The following is a 21,998-nucleotide window of genomic DNA, read 5'->3' on the forward strand; positions in this document are numbered from 1 at the left end:
TGTGCTGTTCTCATTGACTTCCTGTCTGGGCTGCTCCTCTTTGTTTTTGGTGTTCTCTCCCTTTTTATTTGTAACAGCTTTGTTGAGATGTGATTCACGTGCTGTACAATTCACCCATTTAAAGCATGTGATTTAATAGTTTTTAGTGTATTCACAGGTATGTGTGACCATTGCCACAGTCATTTTTAGAACATTTTCATCACCCCCACCCCCCACCCTCCCCACCAAATCCTACTTACCCTGTAGCTATCAGCCCCCACCCCGGTCCCTGCATTTCCCCAAGCCCAAGGCAATCACGAATCTACTTTTGTGTCTAGAGATTTGCCTGTTGTGGAATACGCCGCACAGTGTGGCCTTTTGGTCTGACTCCTTTCACTTAGCGTAGTGCTTTCAAGGTTCCTCCATGTTATAACGTGTCAGTAGTTCATTCCCTTTTATGGCTGAATGATACTCCATTGTATAGATATACTTCATTTTACTTATCCATTCATTGGTCGATGAACATTTGGGTCCTTTCCGTTTTTTGGCTATTACAGATAATGCTGATGTGAACACATGGTTTCATTTGTCTTTGGTATACAGTGAGGAGTGGAATTGCCATATCAAGTGGTAACTCTCCATATCCTCACAAATACTTATTATAATTTGACTTTAAAAATTTATTTATTTATTTAGAAACGGAGCCTCACCTGTTGTCCAGGCTGGAGTGCAGTGGTGCAGTCATAGCTCGCTGTAACCATGACTTCCTGGGCTCAAGCGATCCTTTTGCCTCAGCCTCCCAAGAAGCTAGGACTGCAGGCACATGGCACCACACCTGGCTAATTAAAAAAAAATTTTTTTTTTTAGAGAAAGAGCCTCACTGTGTTGCCCAGGCTGGTCTCAAACTCCTGGTCTCAAGTGATCCTCTTGCCTCTGCCCTCCAAAATGCTAAGATTACAGATGCGAGCCACTATGGCTGACTCTTACAAGTTGACCTTTTAATTATAGCCATCCTCGTGGGGGTGATGTGGTACCTTATTGTGGTTTAAACCCGTGTTTCTCTAGAGACTAATGATGTTGAGCGTCTTTTCATGTGCTTATTGACCATTTGTATATCTTCTTTGGAAAAATTTCTATTTAGATCCTTTGCCCATTTTTAAATAGGATTATTCTTCATTTTATTATTCAATTCTGGAAGGTGTTTATATGTTTTAGATAAAAGTTCCTTATCAGGTATATGATTTGTACATATTTTCTCCCATTCTGTGGGTTGTCTTTTCAGTTGCCCTATGGTGTCATTTGGTACTCAAAACTTTAAAATTTTGAAGAAGTCCAGTTATTTATTTATTTCTTTCATTGCTCATGCTTTTGGTATCATCTCTAAGAATGTATTGCCAAAGCCAAGGTCATAATGATTTAGCCCTCTGTTTTCTAATAAGAGTTATAGTTTTAGCTCTTAATGTTTAGGTCTCGGATCTGTTTTGTATTAATTCTTGTATATGGTGTAAGGTAGGTGTGCAACTATATTATTTTGCAAGGGATATCCAGTTGTTCCAGCATCATTGGTTGAAGAGACTGCTCTTTCCCCACTGAACTGTCTTGGCACCCTTGTTGAAATCAACTGACCGTAGAGATAAAGGTTTCTTTATGGCCTCCTTATTCCCTTCCATTGATATGTTTGGTCTTCTCTTGTCATATGTCATTAACTAGTTATTTGATTGTATATATCTTAAATACTACAGGGACTCTATTATTATTATTATTACGATCTTTTGTTACTAAGGAAATGTTCATGGTAAAAAATTAAGATACAAAAGTCCCAAAAGTGAAAATCCTGCCCCAGCTGCTGCTGTCCCCACTTTCAGGACCTCATCCTCTGAGTACTTTGCTAAGCAGTTTTGTAGATTTCTCCTCGGAGCAGATCTGTATATGTGTCTTATGTGCATGCATGTGAAATCCAAATGCAATTCACACTTGTGGATATGTGTGTATGCATATATTCAAATTCAGCAACATTTATATTTGTATGTCTGCATTTTTTTTTTTACAAAATTGAGATGTACAAAAAATTCTATGACTTTTTAAACAATCAGCAGTATATCTCATGTGTCTTCCATGACAGTGTATATGTATTCTACCTTGTTCTTTCTTAATGGTTCCATAAAATTCTATAGGATGTATATGCCAAAATTTTCTCAGTCAGTTCTCTATCGTTGGATGTTTATGTGATTTCCTTTTCTTTTTTCCTTATTTCCTCCGGTGTCACCGTGAGTGTCCTTCCACGTGCCTCTGTGTACATGGGGGAATACTTTTCTCAGTGAGATATTCTAGAAGTGGAGTTGCTGATCATGTCTTTTGTCTTACAGTAATTTTTAATGTCTTTCCCTCAGCTGTGTTTTATGATGCCTTGCACATATTAGGCACTTAATAAATATTTACTAAAGTGAACTCTTAAGGATTTTTATCCTGGATTGATCCCCAGCTTGCTGTTTCATCTCAGTAAACTGTTTTATGACACCCTTAGGCCTATTTCACATCCTCTAAAATGAATGAGAGTTTTGGTTATCCAGTCTTCATTAGGGGAACTGAGGTGAAATTAGTCAAGCAGTATTTTGATTATCTACTGTATGTGTGGCACTGGAGGTGTACAGAGATGAGTGAGATTCAGGCTTAGCCCTCAAGGTATTTATTTAAAAACCATCAGGATAGGCAGGCGGGAGGTGTAGTACTTTTCTGAGAAGCACGTGTGTTGTCAGGGGGCTCAGAGGAAGGGAAAAGGTGATACCGGCACACCTGGGAGATGGTGCAGGTGTGGCTCCAGATACCACAGTACAGTGGACATCAAAATAAAGCAAATCATGAACTTTTTGTTTTCCTAGTGTATATGAGTTGTGTTTACACTGTACTGTAGTCTCAAGTGTACACTAACATTATGCCTAGAAAGTGTATATACCTTAATTAGAAATACTTTATTGGCAAAATATGCTAATGATCATCTGAGCCTTTAGTGAGTCATAATCTTTTTGCTGGTGGGGGGTCTTGCCTCCTTGTTGATGGTTGCTGACTGATCAGGATGGTGGTTGGCTGTGGCGGTTTTGTAAAATAAGACAACAATGAAGTTTGCCACATCGATCAGCTCTTCCTTTCACAAAAGATTTCTGTGTAGCATACGATGCTGTTTGATAGCATTTAACCCACAGTGGAGCTCCTTTCAAAATCGGAGTCAGTTCTCTAAAACCCTGCTGCTACTCTGTCAACTAAGTTTGTGATCCTATTCTAACTCCTTTGTTGTCGTTTCAGCAGTGTTCACAGCATCTTCACCAGGAGCAGATTCCATCTCGAGAAACCACTTTCTTTCCTCATCCATAAGAAGCAACTCCTCATCTGTTCAAATTTGATCCTGAGATTGCAGCAATTCAGTCGCATCCTCAGGCTCCACTTCTAATTCTACTTCTCTTGCTGTTTCCACAACATCTGCAGTGACTTCTCCATTGAAGTCTTGAACCCCTCAGAGTCATCCATGAGGGTTGGAATCTACTTCTTTTAAACTCCTATTCATATTGATTTTTTGACCTCTTCCCATGAATCATGAATGTTCTTAATGGCATCAGAATGGTGAGTCCTTTCCTCAGAGTTCTCAATTTACTTTTCCCAGGTCCATCAGAGGAGTCACTATGTATGGCAGCTCTAAGCTTATGAAATGAATTTCTTAAATAATAAGACTTGAAAGTCAAAATTACTCCTTGATCCATGGGCTAGAGAATGGATGCTGTGTTAGGAGGCACGAAAACAACATTCATCTTGTACATCTCCATCAGAGCTTTTGGGTGACCAGGTGCATTGTCAAGGAGCAGTAATATTTTGAATGGATTCTTCTTTGCTGAGCAGTAGGTCTCAACAGTGGGCTTAAAGTATTCAGGAAAGCATGTTGTAAACAGATGTTCTGTCATCTAGACTGTTTTGTTCCATTTCTAGAGCACTGGCAGAGTAGATTGAGTATCATTCTTAAAGGCCCTAGAGTTTTCAGAATGCTAAACGAACATTGGCTTCCATTAAAAGTCACCAACTGCATTACCCCCTAACAAGAGAGTCAGCCTGTCCTTTGAAGGTTTGAAGCCAGGCATTGATTTCTCCTCTCTAGCTATGAAAGTCTTAGATGGCATCTTTTCCCAACAGAAGACGGTTCTGTTTAGTATTGCCACCTTCATCAATGATCTTACATAGATCTTCTGGATAACTTGCTGCAGCCTCTCCATCAGCACTTGCTGCTTCACCTTGCACTTTTATGTTATGGAGATGGTGTCTTTACTTAAGTCTTACGAACCAACCTCGGCTCACTTCATCCTTTTCTTCTGCAGCTTCCTCACCTCTCTCAGCCTTGACTGAATTGAAAAGAGAGAGAGTTGGGCTCGATTAGGCTTTTGCTTAAGGGAGTACTGTGGCTGGTTTGATCTTCTATCCAGACCACTAAAACTTTTTCCATATCAGCAATGAGTCCATTTCACTTTCTTACCATTCATGCGTTCACAGGAGTAGCACATGTAACTTCTTTCAACAACTTTTCCTTTGCATTCACGACTTGGCTAACTGTTAGGTGCAACAGGCCTAGCTCTCGGCCTATCTTAGCTTTCGACATGCCTTCCTCACTAAGCTTAATCATTTGTGGTTTTTAATTTAAAGTGAGAGACATGGGACTCTTCCTTTCATTTGAACACTTAGAGGCCATTGCAGGGTTATTAATTGGCCTAATTTTGTTGTGTCTCAGGCGATAGAGAGGCCGAAGGAGAGGGAGAGAGACAGGGATGGGGGAATGGCTCGTCGCTGGAGCCGTCAGAACACAACAGCATTTATCGGTTAAGTTCGCCATCTTACATGGACAATGTTCTCAGTATCCCAAAACAATTACAACAGTAACATGAAATGTCACTGATCATAGATCACTATAACAGATATAACAATGAAAAAGCTTCAAGTATCATGAGAATTATCAAAACATGACAGAGAGACACAAAGTACATGCTGTTGGAAAGACAGCGCCAGTAGACTTGCCTGATGCAGGCTTGCCACAGACCTTCAGCTTGTAAAAAAATGTGTTATCTGCAAAGTGGAATAAAGAGAAATGTGATAGAAGGAGGTACCTGTGCTTCACTTGCATGCTGTTGAGGAGCAGTCTTCCCTGGAAAAGGGGACATTGAGATACCTCCAAAGAAAGGATATGATTTGGACAGGTGGAGATGTCCCAGAGAGGGAGGTGGTGGGCTGGAGGTGGTTCAGAGGGAAGAGCATGCCCGAATTCAGAGGAGGTGAGAAAAGTGAGACATCAGGTTCCCCTGAGGACTGGGTGTGTGGAGGGGAGTGGTGGGGGTGAAGCTGCAAAGCCAGCAGGGGACATGTATTGGTAGGCTTGGGAATCCGGATGGGCTCAGCGTGGACCTGGTAGGCACTGGGCCACCATGAGAGGAGTTTTAGTAGAATTGCTTTGTTGGAGTTGGTCTTGAGGAAGCAGCGCGTTCAGTAAATCTGACGCCTGAATAAAGAGGAGGCTTTGCTTCCAGGCACTTCTGTGACATAACTTTTTCTTTTCCCTCCTTTCTGCTTCCTTAGCTGTCTGAAAACGTGGTGAACCGCATGAAGGAGCCCAGCTCTCCACCCCCTGCTCCTGCACCTTCTACCTTTGGCCTTCAAGATGGCGACTTGAGAGCCCCTCACAAAGGTATGGGGGTTGTGACAGTTCTGTGGAGTGTGGAGAGACAGTGAAAAGAGTGATGGGTGCTCACCCAAGCCCACCCGATGGCGCGCGGGGCTCAGGTTGGCTTCTGGATGACGTTAAGCAGCTCTGTCTGGTAAGGGCTTTCCGGAAGAGCATGGCTTTTTGGGAGTGACAGGTGCTGTCGTCAGAGCTGCCGGGATTCGGGCCGGACCACCTTCCCTCTGTGTCACTTTCTCCATGTGGGAATTGAGGCAGAAGGACCTGAGTTGACAGCTCAGGAAAGAAGTTGCCTTTAAGCCTCCTCAGAGGCAGCATAGCCATGACTCAGCTTCAGCCACTCTAGCCTAACTCCCAAGTCAAAGAATGATGTGGATTCACATGAATGGGGCCAAATATGGGAGAATTCCGTCAGTGATTTAGGCGCCTACCACAGCAGCCCTCACCTGAGCCTCAGGCCGAGATCTCCTGTCCTGGCCCGTGGAATGGTTCCCACTGGGCTTCCAGGAGGGGTCCTAGGAGTTCCTCTTCTTGGCCCACTGTGAAGCTGGTGCTCAAGCCGGGCTCAAAGCTGATTTGTTCCCTACTGTATTGTGCCTGTTGCAAATGAAGAAATTTGTGCTTTCCCCAAATAACGACTTGTAGCAAACACAAGGAAATAAAATTTTAAGAAAAAAAGTTGTAAGGCATACAAATGTTAAAATATAACAAAATAAAAAAGGCCTTGGAGCAACTGCTCAAAACATACTTGTTTTTGAGAACTTGGGTCTGTCTATCAGACTCAGTAACTCGATTAAAAAAAAAAAAAAAAAAATTGGCTGGAGGCAGCATGCCACCACGGAAGGACCGACTGTTCATGTGGAGAACCACCCACTAGATTGTTCTTCTTGGGCCTGGTCTCGCATTACAGTTGCCTTTTCTACTCATCTTCCCTGTTGGGTTGAAAGAGTTTAGAAGATGAGAGCTGTATCCTGCCCACTTAGTGTTTACTGAAGGCGACCCAGAACCAAGTCCTGTGCCCTGTGCCAAGACACAGTGATAGGTGGGCAGGGAGCCTCTCTCATGGCACACCTGGCTCTGGTTATGGAGCCTGATGAGTTATGTGTCATGTTGTGATGCAACACTGGAATCTGTCCCAGGCTCACAGGAGAGGAGGGACTGTGAAAGGCAGGAGGAATGGTGGTAGGTGGGCACTGCGGGTGGGCAGATTGCAGGAGCAGAGGTCCGGAGACGGGGTGCATCCCAGCCTGCTCGGGGGCCTAGAAGCATTGCCCAGGAGCCAGTCAGCACCTGGATTTGGACCCACCCCAAGATCTTTCTGAATATCTACCACTGTAGGGATGTGTGAGATTCCTGAAAACCCCCCAAGAGGCCCTTGTCCTTTACTAATAGGGCTCACTTACTACCCGTGCTGGCTCTAACTAACTGATGAGAAGGGCTTAAGAGGAGTCTAACTTGACCCAATGCACTCTAACAAACTGGATTAACTCGAAAGAGGGAGAAAGTGATGATAAAAGCGAAAATTTTCATAATATATACTACTACACATCAGTTTCAGCTTTAGAAGAAATAAGAAGCATTTGCTTCAGTTTGGTAAGTTCCGGCAGTTTAGAAAGCAAGAACAGTGGTTCTTTTGTCACTTGGAGTTAATTATAACAAAGTACTTTGCTGTTTAAATGATAGATGTAAGTTTTGTTTCTGAATGTTGAAGACTCAGAGTAAATGGACTGTCTTGAAGTTAACTAATTTTAAGATATTTTGTACTTTTAAAACCAGTTTTTGCTTTATTTTAGTGATGGAACAAAGTTAGAAAAAGAAGTTAAAATTAAATTCTTCTCATACTATACCCCCCAAAAATGTCAGAGGAAATAAAAGATTGAAATGTATGGCTTGAAGCCATAAAAGTACAATAAAAGATAGATTTTCTACACATCATATTAAATGAAGAAACCTTAAATTAAAAAAATAGGAAATGTGAATATAAGAAATTAGACAATTTAGAAAAGAAGTAACAGGAATGGATAAGTTAGGGAAAATACAACATTTGACAAAGTCCTAGTAATCTTAATATGTAGCGAGTTCTTAAAGATCTTTAAGAAAGACAACTTAGTAGGAAATGTGCACAGATGGCCATACTCATGATAGGATCTCCACGTCACTAATACTGGAAGAAACACATGTTCAACAATGTACACTCCAAGGGAGCAGGGAGCAGGCAGGGGCACACAGAAGGGGCAGTGAGGATGAGTGCCACATGCTCTGCATCGGCAGCCCTGTTATTTTTGTAGTTAAAAAATGGAAAATTATATAAAAAGCAAAAATACCAGACATTAAACCTCAGTAAAGCTCTTCAGGCAAATAAATAAGCATGGGGAGCACTGGTGTGGAGATGAAACCCTGCAGCAGCCTCCTGTGTTCACCTCAGTTGAGAACCTGGCGTGTTGCTGAGAAGCATGGGAGGTGCTCTCCTCTCATGAGAGGTGGTTTGAAAGTGCGAGTAGTCACAGCTGATGCTTTAAGAAGTGCCCCCTGAAGGATCCCTGACGGGTCTGGGGTGGAGTTTCACACCCTTATTGAGCGCCTCCCACAGCCTGGTTCTTATGTTATGCTCTGTGCGGTTCTGGCTGCTGGTGCATAGAACCCTGTGGTGGAGGGAGGCGTGGGACATCGAAGAAGGCCAAGAAAGGTGGTGAGCTTTGGCTGACAGAGAGCTTTGGAAGGGTAAAGGCTGGGGACAGGGTAGTAACAAAACCTTTAGTATCAGCACGTGGTGGGGAGAGTGAATTGGATTTGCTCAGAAATCCCCAAATTCGTGATGATCAAAAGGGACCTACCGTAACAACAAAAAGAGCCCAATAATACTAGACGCAATAGGGCTTAAGTAGAATTAGGTTTAATATGGGGCATTTGCCACACTGGGGATTGTGCAGACTCAGGTGGGTACTAAGGGAAATAAGATTTAAAGAGCCCCCACCCCTTCCTTTCCCTATGCCAAAACCTCTACCTGGGAGGTTGTCCTCATGTAGCAAAGCAATGACTTCCCGCAGCCACTCCTGGCCTGTGCTTAGGAGATGACCTGGATTCCAAATAATTGTCAGGAGAGTAGGGATGGGTTTGGAACACTGCACCCAGTGTTGTGGGCATCCTGGTGCAGAGACCCCTTCGGGATAAGAGGTGGCTTGGATCATCTGGCTTTCCAGACAGCTTGAATCAAGGGTGTTCCTTGTCTGCCCCTGCGGATGCTCCTTTGTGGGGATGCATCTGTGGTGCTGCCTTCCAAGGGGCACATTCATTCATGGGGGTCATTCCTCTCTGGGTGACCTCCGTGACTTCATGGATCCTGGGGTGCCACTGACAGGCCCTTTCTTCTCTTTCCTTTGCAGAATCCACACTGCCCAGGTCGGGGAGCAGTGGTGGCCAGCAGCCCTCAGGGACGAAGGAGGGTGTCAAGAGGTGAGCCCGAGAGCCTGCTTGCTCCCGGCACTGTGCTCTGCCTAAAAGCCTCTTTCTTCACTGGATACCCCCTCTCCTTGCCTGAAGCCCTGGAGGGTTTGTCTCACATAATTAATCTCAGTCGCATTGAAGGACAACCTTATGGTATAGGTGTCACTGGTCCTAGTTTAAAGATGTAGAAACACCAAAAGGGGCATAGGGGAATTGATTGTTAATGTTCCTCATGCCCAGCAGTTTGAGAGGCCAAGGCAGGAGGGTTGCTTGAGGCCAGGAGTTTGAGATCAGCCTGGGCAACATAGCAAGACCCTGTCTCTAAAAGATAAAAAATTAGCTGGGGGTGGTGGTGTGTGCCTGTGTAGTCCCAGTTACTCGGGAGGCTGAGGTGGAAGAATCACTTGAGTTCAGGAAGCCGAGGCTGCAGGGAGCTATGATTGCACCACTGAACTCCAGCCTGGTTGACCCTGTCTCTGAAAAAAAAAAAAAAGAGAGAATCATTTAAAAAAGCTAGGACTAAACAGTTGAGTGGCTGGAACTTCTGCATGTGTGTGCACATGCAGGCATGTTTTTAGAGAGATGAGGAAGTGGAGCCTTCCCAGTGCTAACTGTGGTTGTCCAGATGAACTGGCTCCAGGATGTTGGTAACTTTGTGAGCACAGGCCACGACCCCAAGAGCTGGCCACACCTCTGACATGGGACCTGCTTCCTGTTGCTGGAGAAGTTTTAGCAAAGTGGTTAAGGCACAGAGGCCCCAGTGGAGCACAGGGTGGCATCTTGATCCTGCAACTTGCTAGTTATGTGAACTTGAAATATCACTGCATCTAAGAAGGGCTAAGAAGAGTACTTCTTTAATTGGGATCTTGTCATGGTTAAATATGTTAATATATATCATGCACATGAGCACAGCACCTGGCCTACAGAGTTCTCAGTGGATGCTCACAGTAGTTGTTACTGATTGACCTCTTCAGCATCCTTGAGGAAATTGCCCTCAGTATGGTCAGAGGACTCAGTGGGTCAGCTTAGGGGGCCCAGTGTCAGCCATGGTTGGGCGTTTGCCCTCTAGTAGTTCAGCCATGTTGGGTCTGTTGCATAGCCGTGGGTTAAGACCCACATTCTAAGATTTACTCTCCCTAATCGGTCTTAGCAAGAATAACTCACCTGGCCAGGTGTGGCGACTCAATCCTGTAATCCCAGCGAATTTAGGAGGCTAAAGCAGGAGGATTGCTTGAAGTCAGGAGTTTGAGCCCAGCCTGGGCAACATAGTGAGACCCTGTCTCTACAAAAAAAATTAAAAACTTTAACTGGGGGTAGTAACACATGCCTGTAGTCCCAGCTGCTCAAGAGGCTGAGGTGGGAGGATTGCTTGAGCCCAGAAGTTGGAGTTTACAGTGAATTATGATTGTACCACTGCACTCCAGCCTGGACCACATTGTGAGACCCAAAACCAAAAAAAAAAAAAAAGAAAAAAAGCCAACTACTAACCTGAACTCTGCTTCTTTGGTACTTTTAAACATTTTAAAAATGGTAAAGTAATGCACGCTACTGAAAGATTTAGAAAATATACAAAGTGAAAAAAATCACCCATAGACTCATCATCTCAAGACAACCACTGTTAATATTTTGGAGTATTTCATGTTCTTCTCCACCCAGACCCCTCACCCCCTGTTTAGGGTTATTTTTTGAATGTCATAGATAATTTCATATCTTGCTATTTTCACTTAGTATTATAATGATTTGTCATTAGTTTCACCTGCTTTATAAGCAGTTTTATTGCTAAAAGCATTTATTGGTTCTCAGTTTTTAGATTCAACCTACAGACAAATGAAAGACTGTATTTTCTAGTGGTGATGTCATAGATCATTGTATGATCACACCATATTTTCTTTAGCTTGACCTTGATTTTGGGACATTTAGGTTGCTTGCATTTTTTTCACTACAATAAATAATACTGTTAAGAGCATCTCAGCACTAATAACTTTTTTCTTCTCTATAGGATTATTTTACTAGGCAGAATGCCCAGAAATAGGTCAAAGGGTAGGAACATATTCAGAATGAAAAGTTAAATGTTCAAAACAGAGGACTACTACCATCTCAAATCTTCAAGCTCTCAAGTGGAGGCAATCCGTGGATTGAGCCCCTCCCTGAGACTCTCACCGGGCATGGGGCTGCCTACTTGACCAGGTCTCCTCCTGTTCCTGAGCTGTGTTGTCCTGGCTCAGTGTCATTGTCTCCCCTTGTCTGGGGAGCTGTCATTGATGCCTGAGCTCAGATGTGGAATGATGGGGCATGCAGTTTCACAGCACTCTCTCCTTTCCTGGCCAGCCGCTGGCTGGTTTTAGCATTTCCCTGGTGGCTGAAGTGAGTGCACAGACCTTGTCTTGGCTATGGGCTGCCCGTCATGCCATCCGCATCTGTTTCTCCTCATCTTTCATCTGCACAGGTATGAACAGGAGCATGCTGCTGTCCAGGATAAGCTCTTCCAGGTGGCAAAGAGGGAAAGAGAGGCTGCCACCAAGCACTCCAAGACATCCCTGCCCATGGGCGAAGGCAGCATCAGCCATGAAGAGCAGAAGTCAGTCCGGCTGGTGAGTGCAGATTTTCCCTGAACTGGCCTTCTGAGCTGGGCAGCACCCTGGGAAATAGGGGGCGGGCCCTGGCACCTGGTTAGTCTGAAGCCCTGCTGGCTCAGGCTGCCCCTGGGATGTGCTCGGCTTCACCTCTGTGGAAAAGGGTCTTTTGGGAGCCAGGAACTTGGGTTCTCCCAGCCCTGGCTCTGTCAGTGATTTGCTTTGCTGTCTTTGGCATGTTTTTGCAGTCTCTGTGGCCTCAGGTCTACACAGTAAGGGACGAGACCACTTGACAGTCTCACTCAGCTCTGAAACTTCACAGATGTCAGGGCTGCAGTGGTATGTGTGTCAGGAGGGTGTGAGGGGAGAGGACTAGAGGCCTGGAGCCATGTAATATATGACAGGGAGGGCATCATCTTTAGAGTTAGGCAGGCTAGGTGCAAATCCTGGACACTCTGTCTGTGAGCCTTGCTTGAAGATCATGATGTTCACACACAGGACTGCCCAGGGAATCAGAGGAGATAGTATTTGTCCAGGACTTAGCACATGCCGGCAGACCGTGGGAGTGCACTATTGTTATTGTCATTAATACATTTAAGTGATGGGTGGCTATTAGGATCTTTTTGCTTAAGTGCAGCATTTATTTTGCAACATGAGAAGTCTCAAAGTGCCCCCAGGGTTGACTAATTCAGTGGCTCACTAGCATCCTCAGGGACCTGGTGCGTCTCTTCCTGCCACTCTGTCATCCACAGTGTGCCAGTGCATCCTAGGCAGGCTGTCCCCACGGTTAATGAAGGCTGTTACTGCCCCACAAGTCCCATGCAGACAGTAAAACCCTCAGTAGAAGAAGAGAGGCTGTGCCGGCCCTTGTGTCTCTATCACAAGGATAACTTTCCTAGAAGCTCCTGGCAGAATTCCTCTTAGATCACACTGGCTTGAATTGTACCAGGTGCCCATGGCTAAGCCAGTCCTCAGCAGAGGGGATACAGAGGGCTCCACTGACTGCAGCTAGGGCTCTTTTCTAGTCACATTAGGGAGGTTGCATATCCAGCTAGAATTAGGACTGACAGCAAGGAAGTTGGGGGAGGGAAGCATGGCTGTGGGTGGCATCTAATAACATCTGCTGGAGGCCATGAGGTTTGAGACCAGGAACAGCCTTGCCCTACTTTAGGTGGGTAGCCTGGTACAGACAGTGCTGCGTAGAAGGGGGTTGAACACGATGTGAGAGCATCATTTGGGATTGTGCTCTCCTGGGAGGGGAAGGCAGACATGCTGGCTGGGCACAGGCCTTAGCTTACTAATTTGATGACTACACAAATGTTTGAAGTGTGCAGTAGGCACATAAATGCACGTTGAACCAGGCCCTCTGGGAAATACAAACAATGTAGGATCCTAGCCCTCGGGAAGTTTTAGTCTGTGGAGAAGACAAACTAAGAACTTTGAAAAAGGCCAGATTGGTTACAGTAGTTGTTAAATTGAAGAAAAGATTTGGAAATGCAAATGTATAAGCTGCTGGTGGATCAGAGCTGGTAGATCAGATGGCATTAAACTCAGCCTTAAAGGCTGAGGGGCAGCTGGGCTGAGAGGTGGGTGTTGAGAAGGTGATCAGATCCAGTGAGAAGAATGAGGTTTGAAGCTGGATTTTAGAAGGCTTGGATGTGCTGAGGAGTTAACCCTCAAAGTAGCCCGCATCGATCCTGAAACAGTCAATGGTTCCTGAAGTTTGTGAGGATGGGAGTGATGAGATCTGACTTGTGCTTTTAGAACCCTGTGGCATCCTGGTGAGGAATCAGTTGATACAGTGAGAAACTGGGGCCAGGGCATGCCTTCAGAGGCTCTTGCAGTCAGTCTCTGAGAGGCAGATGGGTTGTTACCCCTCTGACAACCAAATAAGAAGGACCCCTATCCTGGAGATGACGGGTTAATCAGTATGGCATGAGCAGGAAAAGCTGGCCTCCTCTAGAGATGGAAGATCACAACCTACAGGTCCACTGTCTCTTCATTCTCACCTGGAATGTATTAATTACAGTGAAAGAGAATTCACAGCTTCCCATTCTTCCTCCTGCAAAGGAGGTTGAGCTCCGCTTTCTCAGGACTATCCCTTGGGGAAGAACTTGATTCCCATCCCCCTCAGGTCTCTAGATGGATAATAATCCCCTTTTCTGAGCCAGAATTCTTAGGGAATAGTGACATAAGTTACTTCCTTCATTTTAAAAACATTTAACTACTTTCATGGGCATTCTCATTTTCTGACTGCTCAGCATTCATTTCTCCATGCAACTGGTGTTCCAGTTTCCTTTTGGGAGTGTTCCTGTTTCCTGCTGTGTGTAGACTTGGTGGGATTGTAATTCTTCTGTGGAAGCTGGATCTGGGCACAGTGCAAGCTCAGTCAGCTTGCACCTCATGCCTGAGGACCTTCAGTTTTGAGTGAGTACAGAGGAATGGTGGGAGGCCAGGATGGGAGGTCCTCATTGTCTCTCAGGTGTTGCGATCAGCCCCTTCATGCTATGAGGTTGTATCTTTTGCCATCTCCTACACTTTCAGGGTACCATTGATTTCTGTCTGGTCCTCCTGCCTTCTTGAGGTTTGGATCATTCACGGATGACCTGCTAGTCAACTTACCTTTGCTTAAGTAAGCTGAAGTTGGCTTCTATTGCTTGATGCTATTGGAAAGGCATCTCCTATAGGAGGTGCTACAGAAGATGATGTTGAAGGTGTGCAACCATATTCAATACTCAGTACAAACAGAGGAGAAGGGAAGATGGTACTAGGCATTGTTCTGTAAGTTACAGGTAACCAAGGCAGTCAACTAAATGCTGAGCAGATGCTATGGCCATTGCTTCTAAAGAAGGGGGCTCCCTTTGGGTTGGTATGGTTGGGGAGTGCTTTTAGTGGAGGTAAAACTATATTTTCAAAACTATATTCTGGAAGATTTAAATAAGAGGAGTAAGATGGAGAGAAGAACCTAACAAAAGCAGGGAAATTTTTCTTTCCTCTCCTGCATCTTCCGCATGGAAAGGTTGAAGGAGGTGGCTAGTTGGCAGCCTGCTGCGTGGAGTGCTGAAGGGACTGGTGGTGTGGCAGTGTGTGGATCACAGCACATCCTCCTAGCCCTCCAGGAGGGTTGGACCCTGAGATGGAACTTGCATGGTTGCCAGCAGAATGAGTTGTCTGCCCACTCTTCCTAGGTGCCTTCTTGGCTACCCCTGTAGCCCTCCCTGTGAACCTGTACCCTCATCTAGAGGATTTCTTGTTGTACTGAGTGCTGCTTAACATGTAATGTGCTCTTCCACCCTGTTCACTTGCCTCTGACTTTTTCCAATATTGATTTAAAAATCCTCTTCTGCATAAGGGATTGGTCCAGCTTATTATTGGGAAAAGTTCATAAAACTAATGACAAGGAAAGGTAATAATTTTTCTGACCTACTTCTGATGACAGAAGTGTTTCCCTTTCCCGTCTAGTGCAGCAGTGATGAACAGTTCTGTGCATGTCGATGCGTGTTTGCTGTCACTGGTGGTGCCCTGGTTCTGGTCTGAGTGAAGGCCATGGGTGTCACTGGATCCTGTGAGAGGTGTTTCTCCCTCTGAGTTGATGGAGAAATTAGTAGTCCAAATCAAACATTCTGGGAAGAAATAAAAAGAACAATGCTGTTGATCTCAGTCTTCTGATGGGTGGAGCCTTAAAAATCCAATGGATGGAGTAATCAAGTCCTGGCTGAGGCTTTATTTTAGGTGAGAATGGGATTTATAGCTTTGCCTGTTGCATTCCTGACACATATTATTAGGTATATAAGAATACAGTACACCTGATAGAAAGCAAAAACTTTCTTGGCTGGGCGCGGTGGCTCATGCCTGTAATATCAGCACTTTGGGAGGCTGAGGCGGGTGGATCACTTGAGGTCAGGAGTTCGAGACCAGCCTGACCAACATTGTGAAACCCCATCTCCAGTAAAAATACAAAATTAGCTGGGCGTGGTGATGCATGCCTGGAATCCCAGCTACTTGGGAGGCTGAGGCAGGAGAATCACTTGAACCTGCGAGGTGGAGGTTGCAGTGAGCCGAATCACACCATTGCACTCCAGCCTGGGCCACACAGCGAGACTCTGTCTTAAAAAAACAAAACAAAACAAAAAACCCAAGAAAGCAAAAAATTTCTTTTCTTTGTTGCTGAGCAATTCTTTTATTATTTTATGATGTGTGAGTATATATATATATATATACACACACAAATGCACACACACATACTCTGTATTCCTGTTATATGTTAGGCACTGGGTTAGTTTCCTAATAAATGGAAATAAGAGATAGCTTCTGACCTTGAGAAGATGTGTTTATTAGGAGAATTAAACATTCTCAGAAGTGACCACATAGTGTTGCAAGGGTCATCCCAGAGGGACAGGAAGACACTCGAGGAGCAAAGAGGCAGTACCACCTGATACTTCCTGGTAGGGTAGGAATGAATTCTAAAAGGAGGTGAAATATGATCTTGATTTTGAAGAATGAATAGAATTTGCCAGGTGGAGAGGAGGGAGGAAGGATGCTGCAGATAGGGGGCACTCTTGAGCAAAGGCCATGCATTGCGGAAAGGTGAGGTCTTTGGCTGGTTTATGGGAAGCGGCAGGGTGTGGCGGTAGGGAGGCTAGAGGGGCCAGTGTAGGTGCGGTTGTGGAATGACATCCTGGAAGTCTGATGGGGAGCTCTGTGGAGCGATTTTCTGAACCTCAAAAGAGATAAATAGGAGACAGCTGGACGTTGATCACTAGGAAAATACTTCAGTGGCAAGTCAAGAAGCTAAGGTCAAATCCTCCCACTGAAGATTTGGTAACAAGAGTGCTTCCGTCCCTGGATGTGCCCCTCTAACCTAAGGATCCCACCAGTAGAGTAGCTGTCCTGTCCTGCTCTCCTGGTGGCAGAGGACTTTTGATCTCTTACTGTTTCATTCTCTTCAATGCCCAGATGCTCCAGGTAGCTGCCGCCTTAGCTACGTGAACTGGATACAGTTGGTCCTCCCTGTCCACGGGTTTCTGTATCTGCAGATTCAACCCACTGTGGATCGAAGTCCACAGATACAGAGGGCTCACTGTACTATGTCATTTTATGTAAGAGGCTTGAGCATCCACAGATTCTGGCATCCGTGGAGGGTCCTGGAACCAATACCCTGTGGCTGACTGTATCATGATTTTAAGATGTTCAAAGTTTTTGAATTGCAATTTTCTAAAATTATGAGGGAGTTGGAGGATTGATTCTGGTTTTACTACAGCTGTAGCCTTGCTTTCTAACAGTCCTTTCCTACATTTTTATTGTCTTGTTCCTCAGATTATAAACTCCTTGAGAATAAGAACTGTGGTGTGATCATTTTGGTCTTTGTAGTGCTGAGCAAATTATAGACAGGCAGTGAATGGTGATTAAATGGCAGATCTTGAGTGGGTGAGGGTTTGGATGTGTTACTGCCTTGAAGCCCGCTGTGCAGTCGTCTGTTATCTTTCCCTCATGATCCCATCGCAGTGCCCCATTGCTAATAGTTGGAAGCAAGCACCCATCACAGCCTTCTATAGAATGGGTGACAATTCAAAGGTCTGACCCTTTTCAAGTAATAAAACAAAACAAAACAAAGTTTAAAAAGGCTTTCATTGTAATGATATCTGGGCGTCAACTAAAAAGATGTTTGTCTCCTAGTCAGAGTCTTACAGACTTTAGGTTTATCTTTCTTGGAACAAGGGAGACGGTGGGCTTTGGGAACTCTGGTCGGAGGTTATGAAGTATACTACCTGACATTCAGCCAAGGCAGTCCTGATATCTGGGTCTAGCTGTTTGGCATGGCTGTTTTAGAAGTTTAGTGACCTGGGGACTCTGGTGGCCTTGTCCCTTATACCTCCTCCAGTGTGAGTGTTATGTGGAGATCTGAAAATCCTGTGGAGATCTGCATTGCCTGCACTCAGATGACTAGTAAAAGGCATAAATTGGAGAAAAAAATCATGACATCCATAGCCCCTTTCTTTACTTCCTTGTTTTACTTTTTCTTCTCTTTTGTCTACCGAGCTTAGTCTCTTGATTAGATCAGAGGTTGACATTTTCTGTAAAGAGCCAGATAGTAAATATTTTACTCTTTTTAGTCACATGTGGTCTTTGCCACATATTCTTTGTTGTTGTTGTTGTTGTTACTACCCTAAAAAATGTAAAAATCATTCTTAGCTCAGAGGCCATATAAAAAGAGGCTGTGTACTGGATTTGACTGGTGGGCAAAAAACCTCTCCTGGACTAGGCTATGCAGCTCCAGAGATTTTAACTTTTTAAGTCTCTCTGAGTACCCAGGTGTCTCGAGAAACTAGCGGGTGGGAGCACTGGTGGTGGTCCAAGTTGCTTAGTGGCTATACTTTCTTGTGAGAGGTTTCTTGTCTTGGTATTTGACAGCCTCAGTCTTCTGATATGTAAAATGAGGATTTTTCTGGAGACAGCCCAGTGGGCTGTATGGGAAAAGTCATTAACTTCTACTTTAATTCCTGATTCTTTTTTCATTTGGCTTTTTTTTTTTATAGTTTCTGTTTCTCTGCTGAAATACCCCATCTCTTTACACGTGTTGCCCACCTGTAGATCCTCTAAACATAGTCTCGATTTGACAGTTCCAACACTTTGGTCACTTCTGGGTTTGGTTCTGTTGACTATTTTGTCTCTTGATACTGAGTCACATTTGCTTGCAGTTTTATGTGCTTTGTAGTTTTTGATTGGTGCTGGTCATCATATGCAGGAGACCAGTAGAGACTGAGGAAAATAGTGTTTATGCCCAGAAATGGCCACTCTCCTTCTTTTGACAGGCTATTAGTGTGGGAGGTTGAGTAGCCTAGTTGAGTAGAATGTGGGCTGTAGTGTTGCCTCAGCTTCAGACTATTAATATGATATGTGAGGGTGGGATCAAGCCCATTCTGTTTGTCAGGGCTTAGGACCTGAGTACCTGAAGGGTTCATCTAAGTTCTCCTGACTGTCCACCAGACTATTTTATAGGCCCTACTTCTGTGTGATTGAGGGTCCTTCCTTGTCCCTCCTGCAGTTGCAGACAACTGTTGCTTGGTGGTCAGTGGAAGGCCTGGAGTGCCTATGGGCTTTCTCTCCATTCTGCTGCTCTGCTTACAGACTTCAGCAGGCCCTGTGCACTGGTGCCTTGGGTGAATGTGTGGAGGGAAGGTGTCTCACTCAGTTCTGCTTTATCTTTAAGAAAATAATTAAGAAAATTCTCATAACTGATACCAGAGTTAGTGCACCCTGTTTGTTGTCATCACCTTTAGAGTACCCTTCACGCCCCAAAGAAAATGAAAAGGCCAAAGTGATGCGACTGACCTCACTCCTGCTCTGAATGTCCAGGCCTGCATGGCCGCTAATGTACAGGGCTAGTCCTTCCACAGGATATGCAGGGGTCCACACACTGGGTAGAAAGGGCTGTGCCACACAGCTGCCCATCTGCATGCCCCATTCACCTTCACATTTGCTCAGAGAACAAGGGTGGCAGGTTATAGTTTAGAGAATTGGAATAATTAGTTGAAAGGGACACTGTGAGGCCTCCTGGGTTCCCACTTAACCTGGCCTTGGTGGTTATATGATGTGACAAATTTTGGAGAAAGGAAAACTGTAGATAAGCTTACACAAAAACTGGCTTAATCCTTTTAGTTGATCACACACCAAAAATGAACTTTGATTTATTTCCTGTATATTTTATCTAAACTGAGGGTGGAGGAAGGCTGTAGAAACCAGACATGGCGTTCAGTCATGGGACTGAGTCTGGCATCTGTGTCCAGGGATGACCCTCTGTTCATCACTACTGCAGTAGTGATGCCTGCCTTGGCCGGGTTGTTGTGAGGACCAAATGAGGAACAGATATGTACAGTGCCTGGTGTCACAAAATGTTAGAAATGTTATCCTAGAGTGGTGTATTGGACAAACACGGGCTGTGAGGCTGCAGCTGTGTTCAGACGGCCTCCGTCACTGAGGTTCCTTCATGTTTCTATGATGCTGCCTTACCTGCAAGGTGAGGGGCAGGCGGTGCTGTGCGCTTTTGGGAAAGTTAGGATTTACTCTTCCTCCTTCACTTCCACCCATGTCTCCATGACAGAATTGATGTGAACTGATTCTTAAAACAAATCAGTGATTTTTTTTTTTTTTTTAAGGATATGGAGTCAAGAAACAAGTGAGGTTCATGTAGCTTCTGACTGGTTCTCTGGAGAGAGAGGCTGAAGTCATGTGGGGGTCCTAGAAACACTTTATTGATGGCCAGATGCCATGGAGCATCTTAGAGGTATGGTGTGGAATGAGGCTGCTCTGACTCAACCTGCTGTTGAAAGACCCTTTTGCCTGTGTCGCCTGGCTCTCTGTTCATCTCACTGCCTGGCTTCCACACCTGGCTGTGCATCTGGATCACCTGGGAACTTGTTAAAAATGCAGATATTTGGATCTGATACCGAAACAACTTGATAAGACTCTTGGATGCCGTGATCCTGGAATCTGTATTTCTAACAGCCTCCCATGTGATTCTGGTGCAGCAAGCCCAAAGCTGGTGCCTGGACCAATGCCGGGAGCCATTGACCCCAGAGTGTTTTTTGGCCCTTTTTGCAGTCTAGTCACCCCAGGGATGTGAAGTGTTCCTGCCAGGGATGTGGGTCCCTGTGGTCCTCAGGCCAGGAAGCTGTACTGTTTGAAAAGTGCACCAGGTGATTCTGATCGCCTCCCCTGCTTTGTCTCCCTCTCCCTGATGCAGCTCCTGCCTAGATGAATAGCTTTGTCGGGCTTATTGACCTGTAAGAGAAACAGATGTTCTTTTCTCTGCCAGGGACTGCTAGAGAAGAGAATCTGCTGTCTGTGTTACCACTCCCTTGGTGAGGGATCCAGGCCATCTGGGTTCAGCGTCTTAGGGGATAGTAGTAAGACCTCTGATCCCAAATCCAAAGGGATGGCTGTGGGATGCAGGTGATACCGAGTGGCACTCACTGCACTCAGCAATAGCTCAGCTTATGTGAGAACTCAAAGCCTCAATTCTTTGCAGCAGCGGTAGCCACACCCCAGGTCATACTGGAGGCATGCAACAGAAGCGAAAGAAACCTTCTCAAGGGCTTGTGGGACTCTCAGGAGGGCTGCTGCTGGTCTGGTTACTACTTACTGCTGCCAGGTGGGCCCAATAGACCTGTGGGCTGAGCTTCCAGCATCTCCCCTAAGAAGACTGTTGTGTTCTTGTTTCCTGTCCACTTCATTAGGTGCATTGTGATGGTATCCTTGGTATTATGATTTGAATATTTGTCCCCTTCAAAACTCACGTGGAAATTTAATCCCCAGTGTTGCAGTATTGAGAGGTGATTGGGTCATGAGGGCTCTGCCATGATGAATGGATTGAATCCAGTTGTAAATTCATGAGTTGATGGATTAAGGAGTTACCATGGGAGCGGGACTGGCAACTTTGTAGGAAGAGGAAGGGAAACCTGAGAGAGCACACTCAGCCCCCTCACCACTTGATACCATGCACCACCTTGGGACTTCTCAGAGAGTCCCAGCTAGCAAGAAGGTTCCCACCAGGTGTAGCCCCATGACTTGGTCTTCTCAGCCTCTAGAACTATGAGAAATAAATTCTTTTCCTTTATCAATTACCCAGTTTCAGATACTCTGTTATAAGCAAGAGAAAATGGACTAAGATAATTGGGGTGGAAGAAATCCTGTTTTTTCCTCAACTGTTTCATACATTTCTAACCACCAGATAGGTGGTGGTCACCCTGGTAGTGGGGAGAAGGACCAGGGGGAAGATGTGGGGTTGAGTGGAGAGGTGCCTGGGGGAGGGTGTTCATCAGGACAAGCTGGCCTGTGTGGTGTCATTGAGCAAGGAGAAGGTGAAAGGCAGTCTCTAGCTATTTTGAACCCTATGGGGAGCTTGTGGACTCCTCCTCTTTAAAGAAAGCTGTTACTCTGTGGACTGCTCAGATTCAAGTGTGGGGATTTCAGAATCTCACTGTTCTAGAATGGCCTTGCTGTAGGAAGGGGGAGCCCAACATTTTTTGAGTAACAGGAGATGTGCATGTGTACTCTTTAAGAAGCTGGAAAGACACGTGGGTTTTGCAACCTGGGCTTATTTGGATTTTGTGGAGCCTCCCCCATTACCAAATCACAGGTCTGCAGATGCCTTCAGTTTTCTTTTCTCTGGCTATGGTGCCTGGCTTAGGCGACCTCTGCTTTGTGCTGACAGAAGCTGGACATCCTCATTAGCTGCTAACTTTGTTAAGCAAATGGCTGATTGCGGTTCCATTCCTGGTGTCACTGCTTCTAAT

General features: G+C 45.1%; 1 protein-coding gene across 6 annotated transcripts in view; it reads left to right on the forward strand.

Annotated features, from left to right (window-relative positions):
* The window catches only part of CHCHD6 (coiled-coil-helix-coiled-coil-helix domain containing 6), a 247,939-nt gene that overhangs the window by 17,358 nt on the left and 208,583 nt on the right, over positions 1-21,998 (forward strand). For all 6 annotated transcript variants that reach the window (XM_054480807.2, XM_063661702.1, XM_054480806.2 and 3 more), the window contains exons 2-4: positions 5,584-5,692; positions 9,070-9,139; positions 11,577-11,721. In XM_054480807.2, the coding sequence (XP_054336782.1) occupies positions 5,584-5,692; positions 9,070-9,139; positions 11,577-11,721 (324 nt within the window). The remainder of the gene's footprint in view (positions 1-5,583; positions 5,693-9,069; positions 9,140-11,576; positions 11,722-21,998) is intronic.

Source organism: Pongo pygmaeus, chromosome 2 (genome assembly GCF_028885625.2).
Source record: "Pongo pygmaeus isolate AG05252 chromosome 2, NHGRI_mPonPyg2-v2.0_pri, whole genome shotgun sequence".
NCBI lineage: Eukaryota > Metazoa > Chordata > Mammalia > Primates > Hominidae > Pongo > Pongo pygmaeus.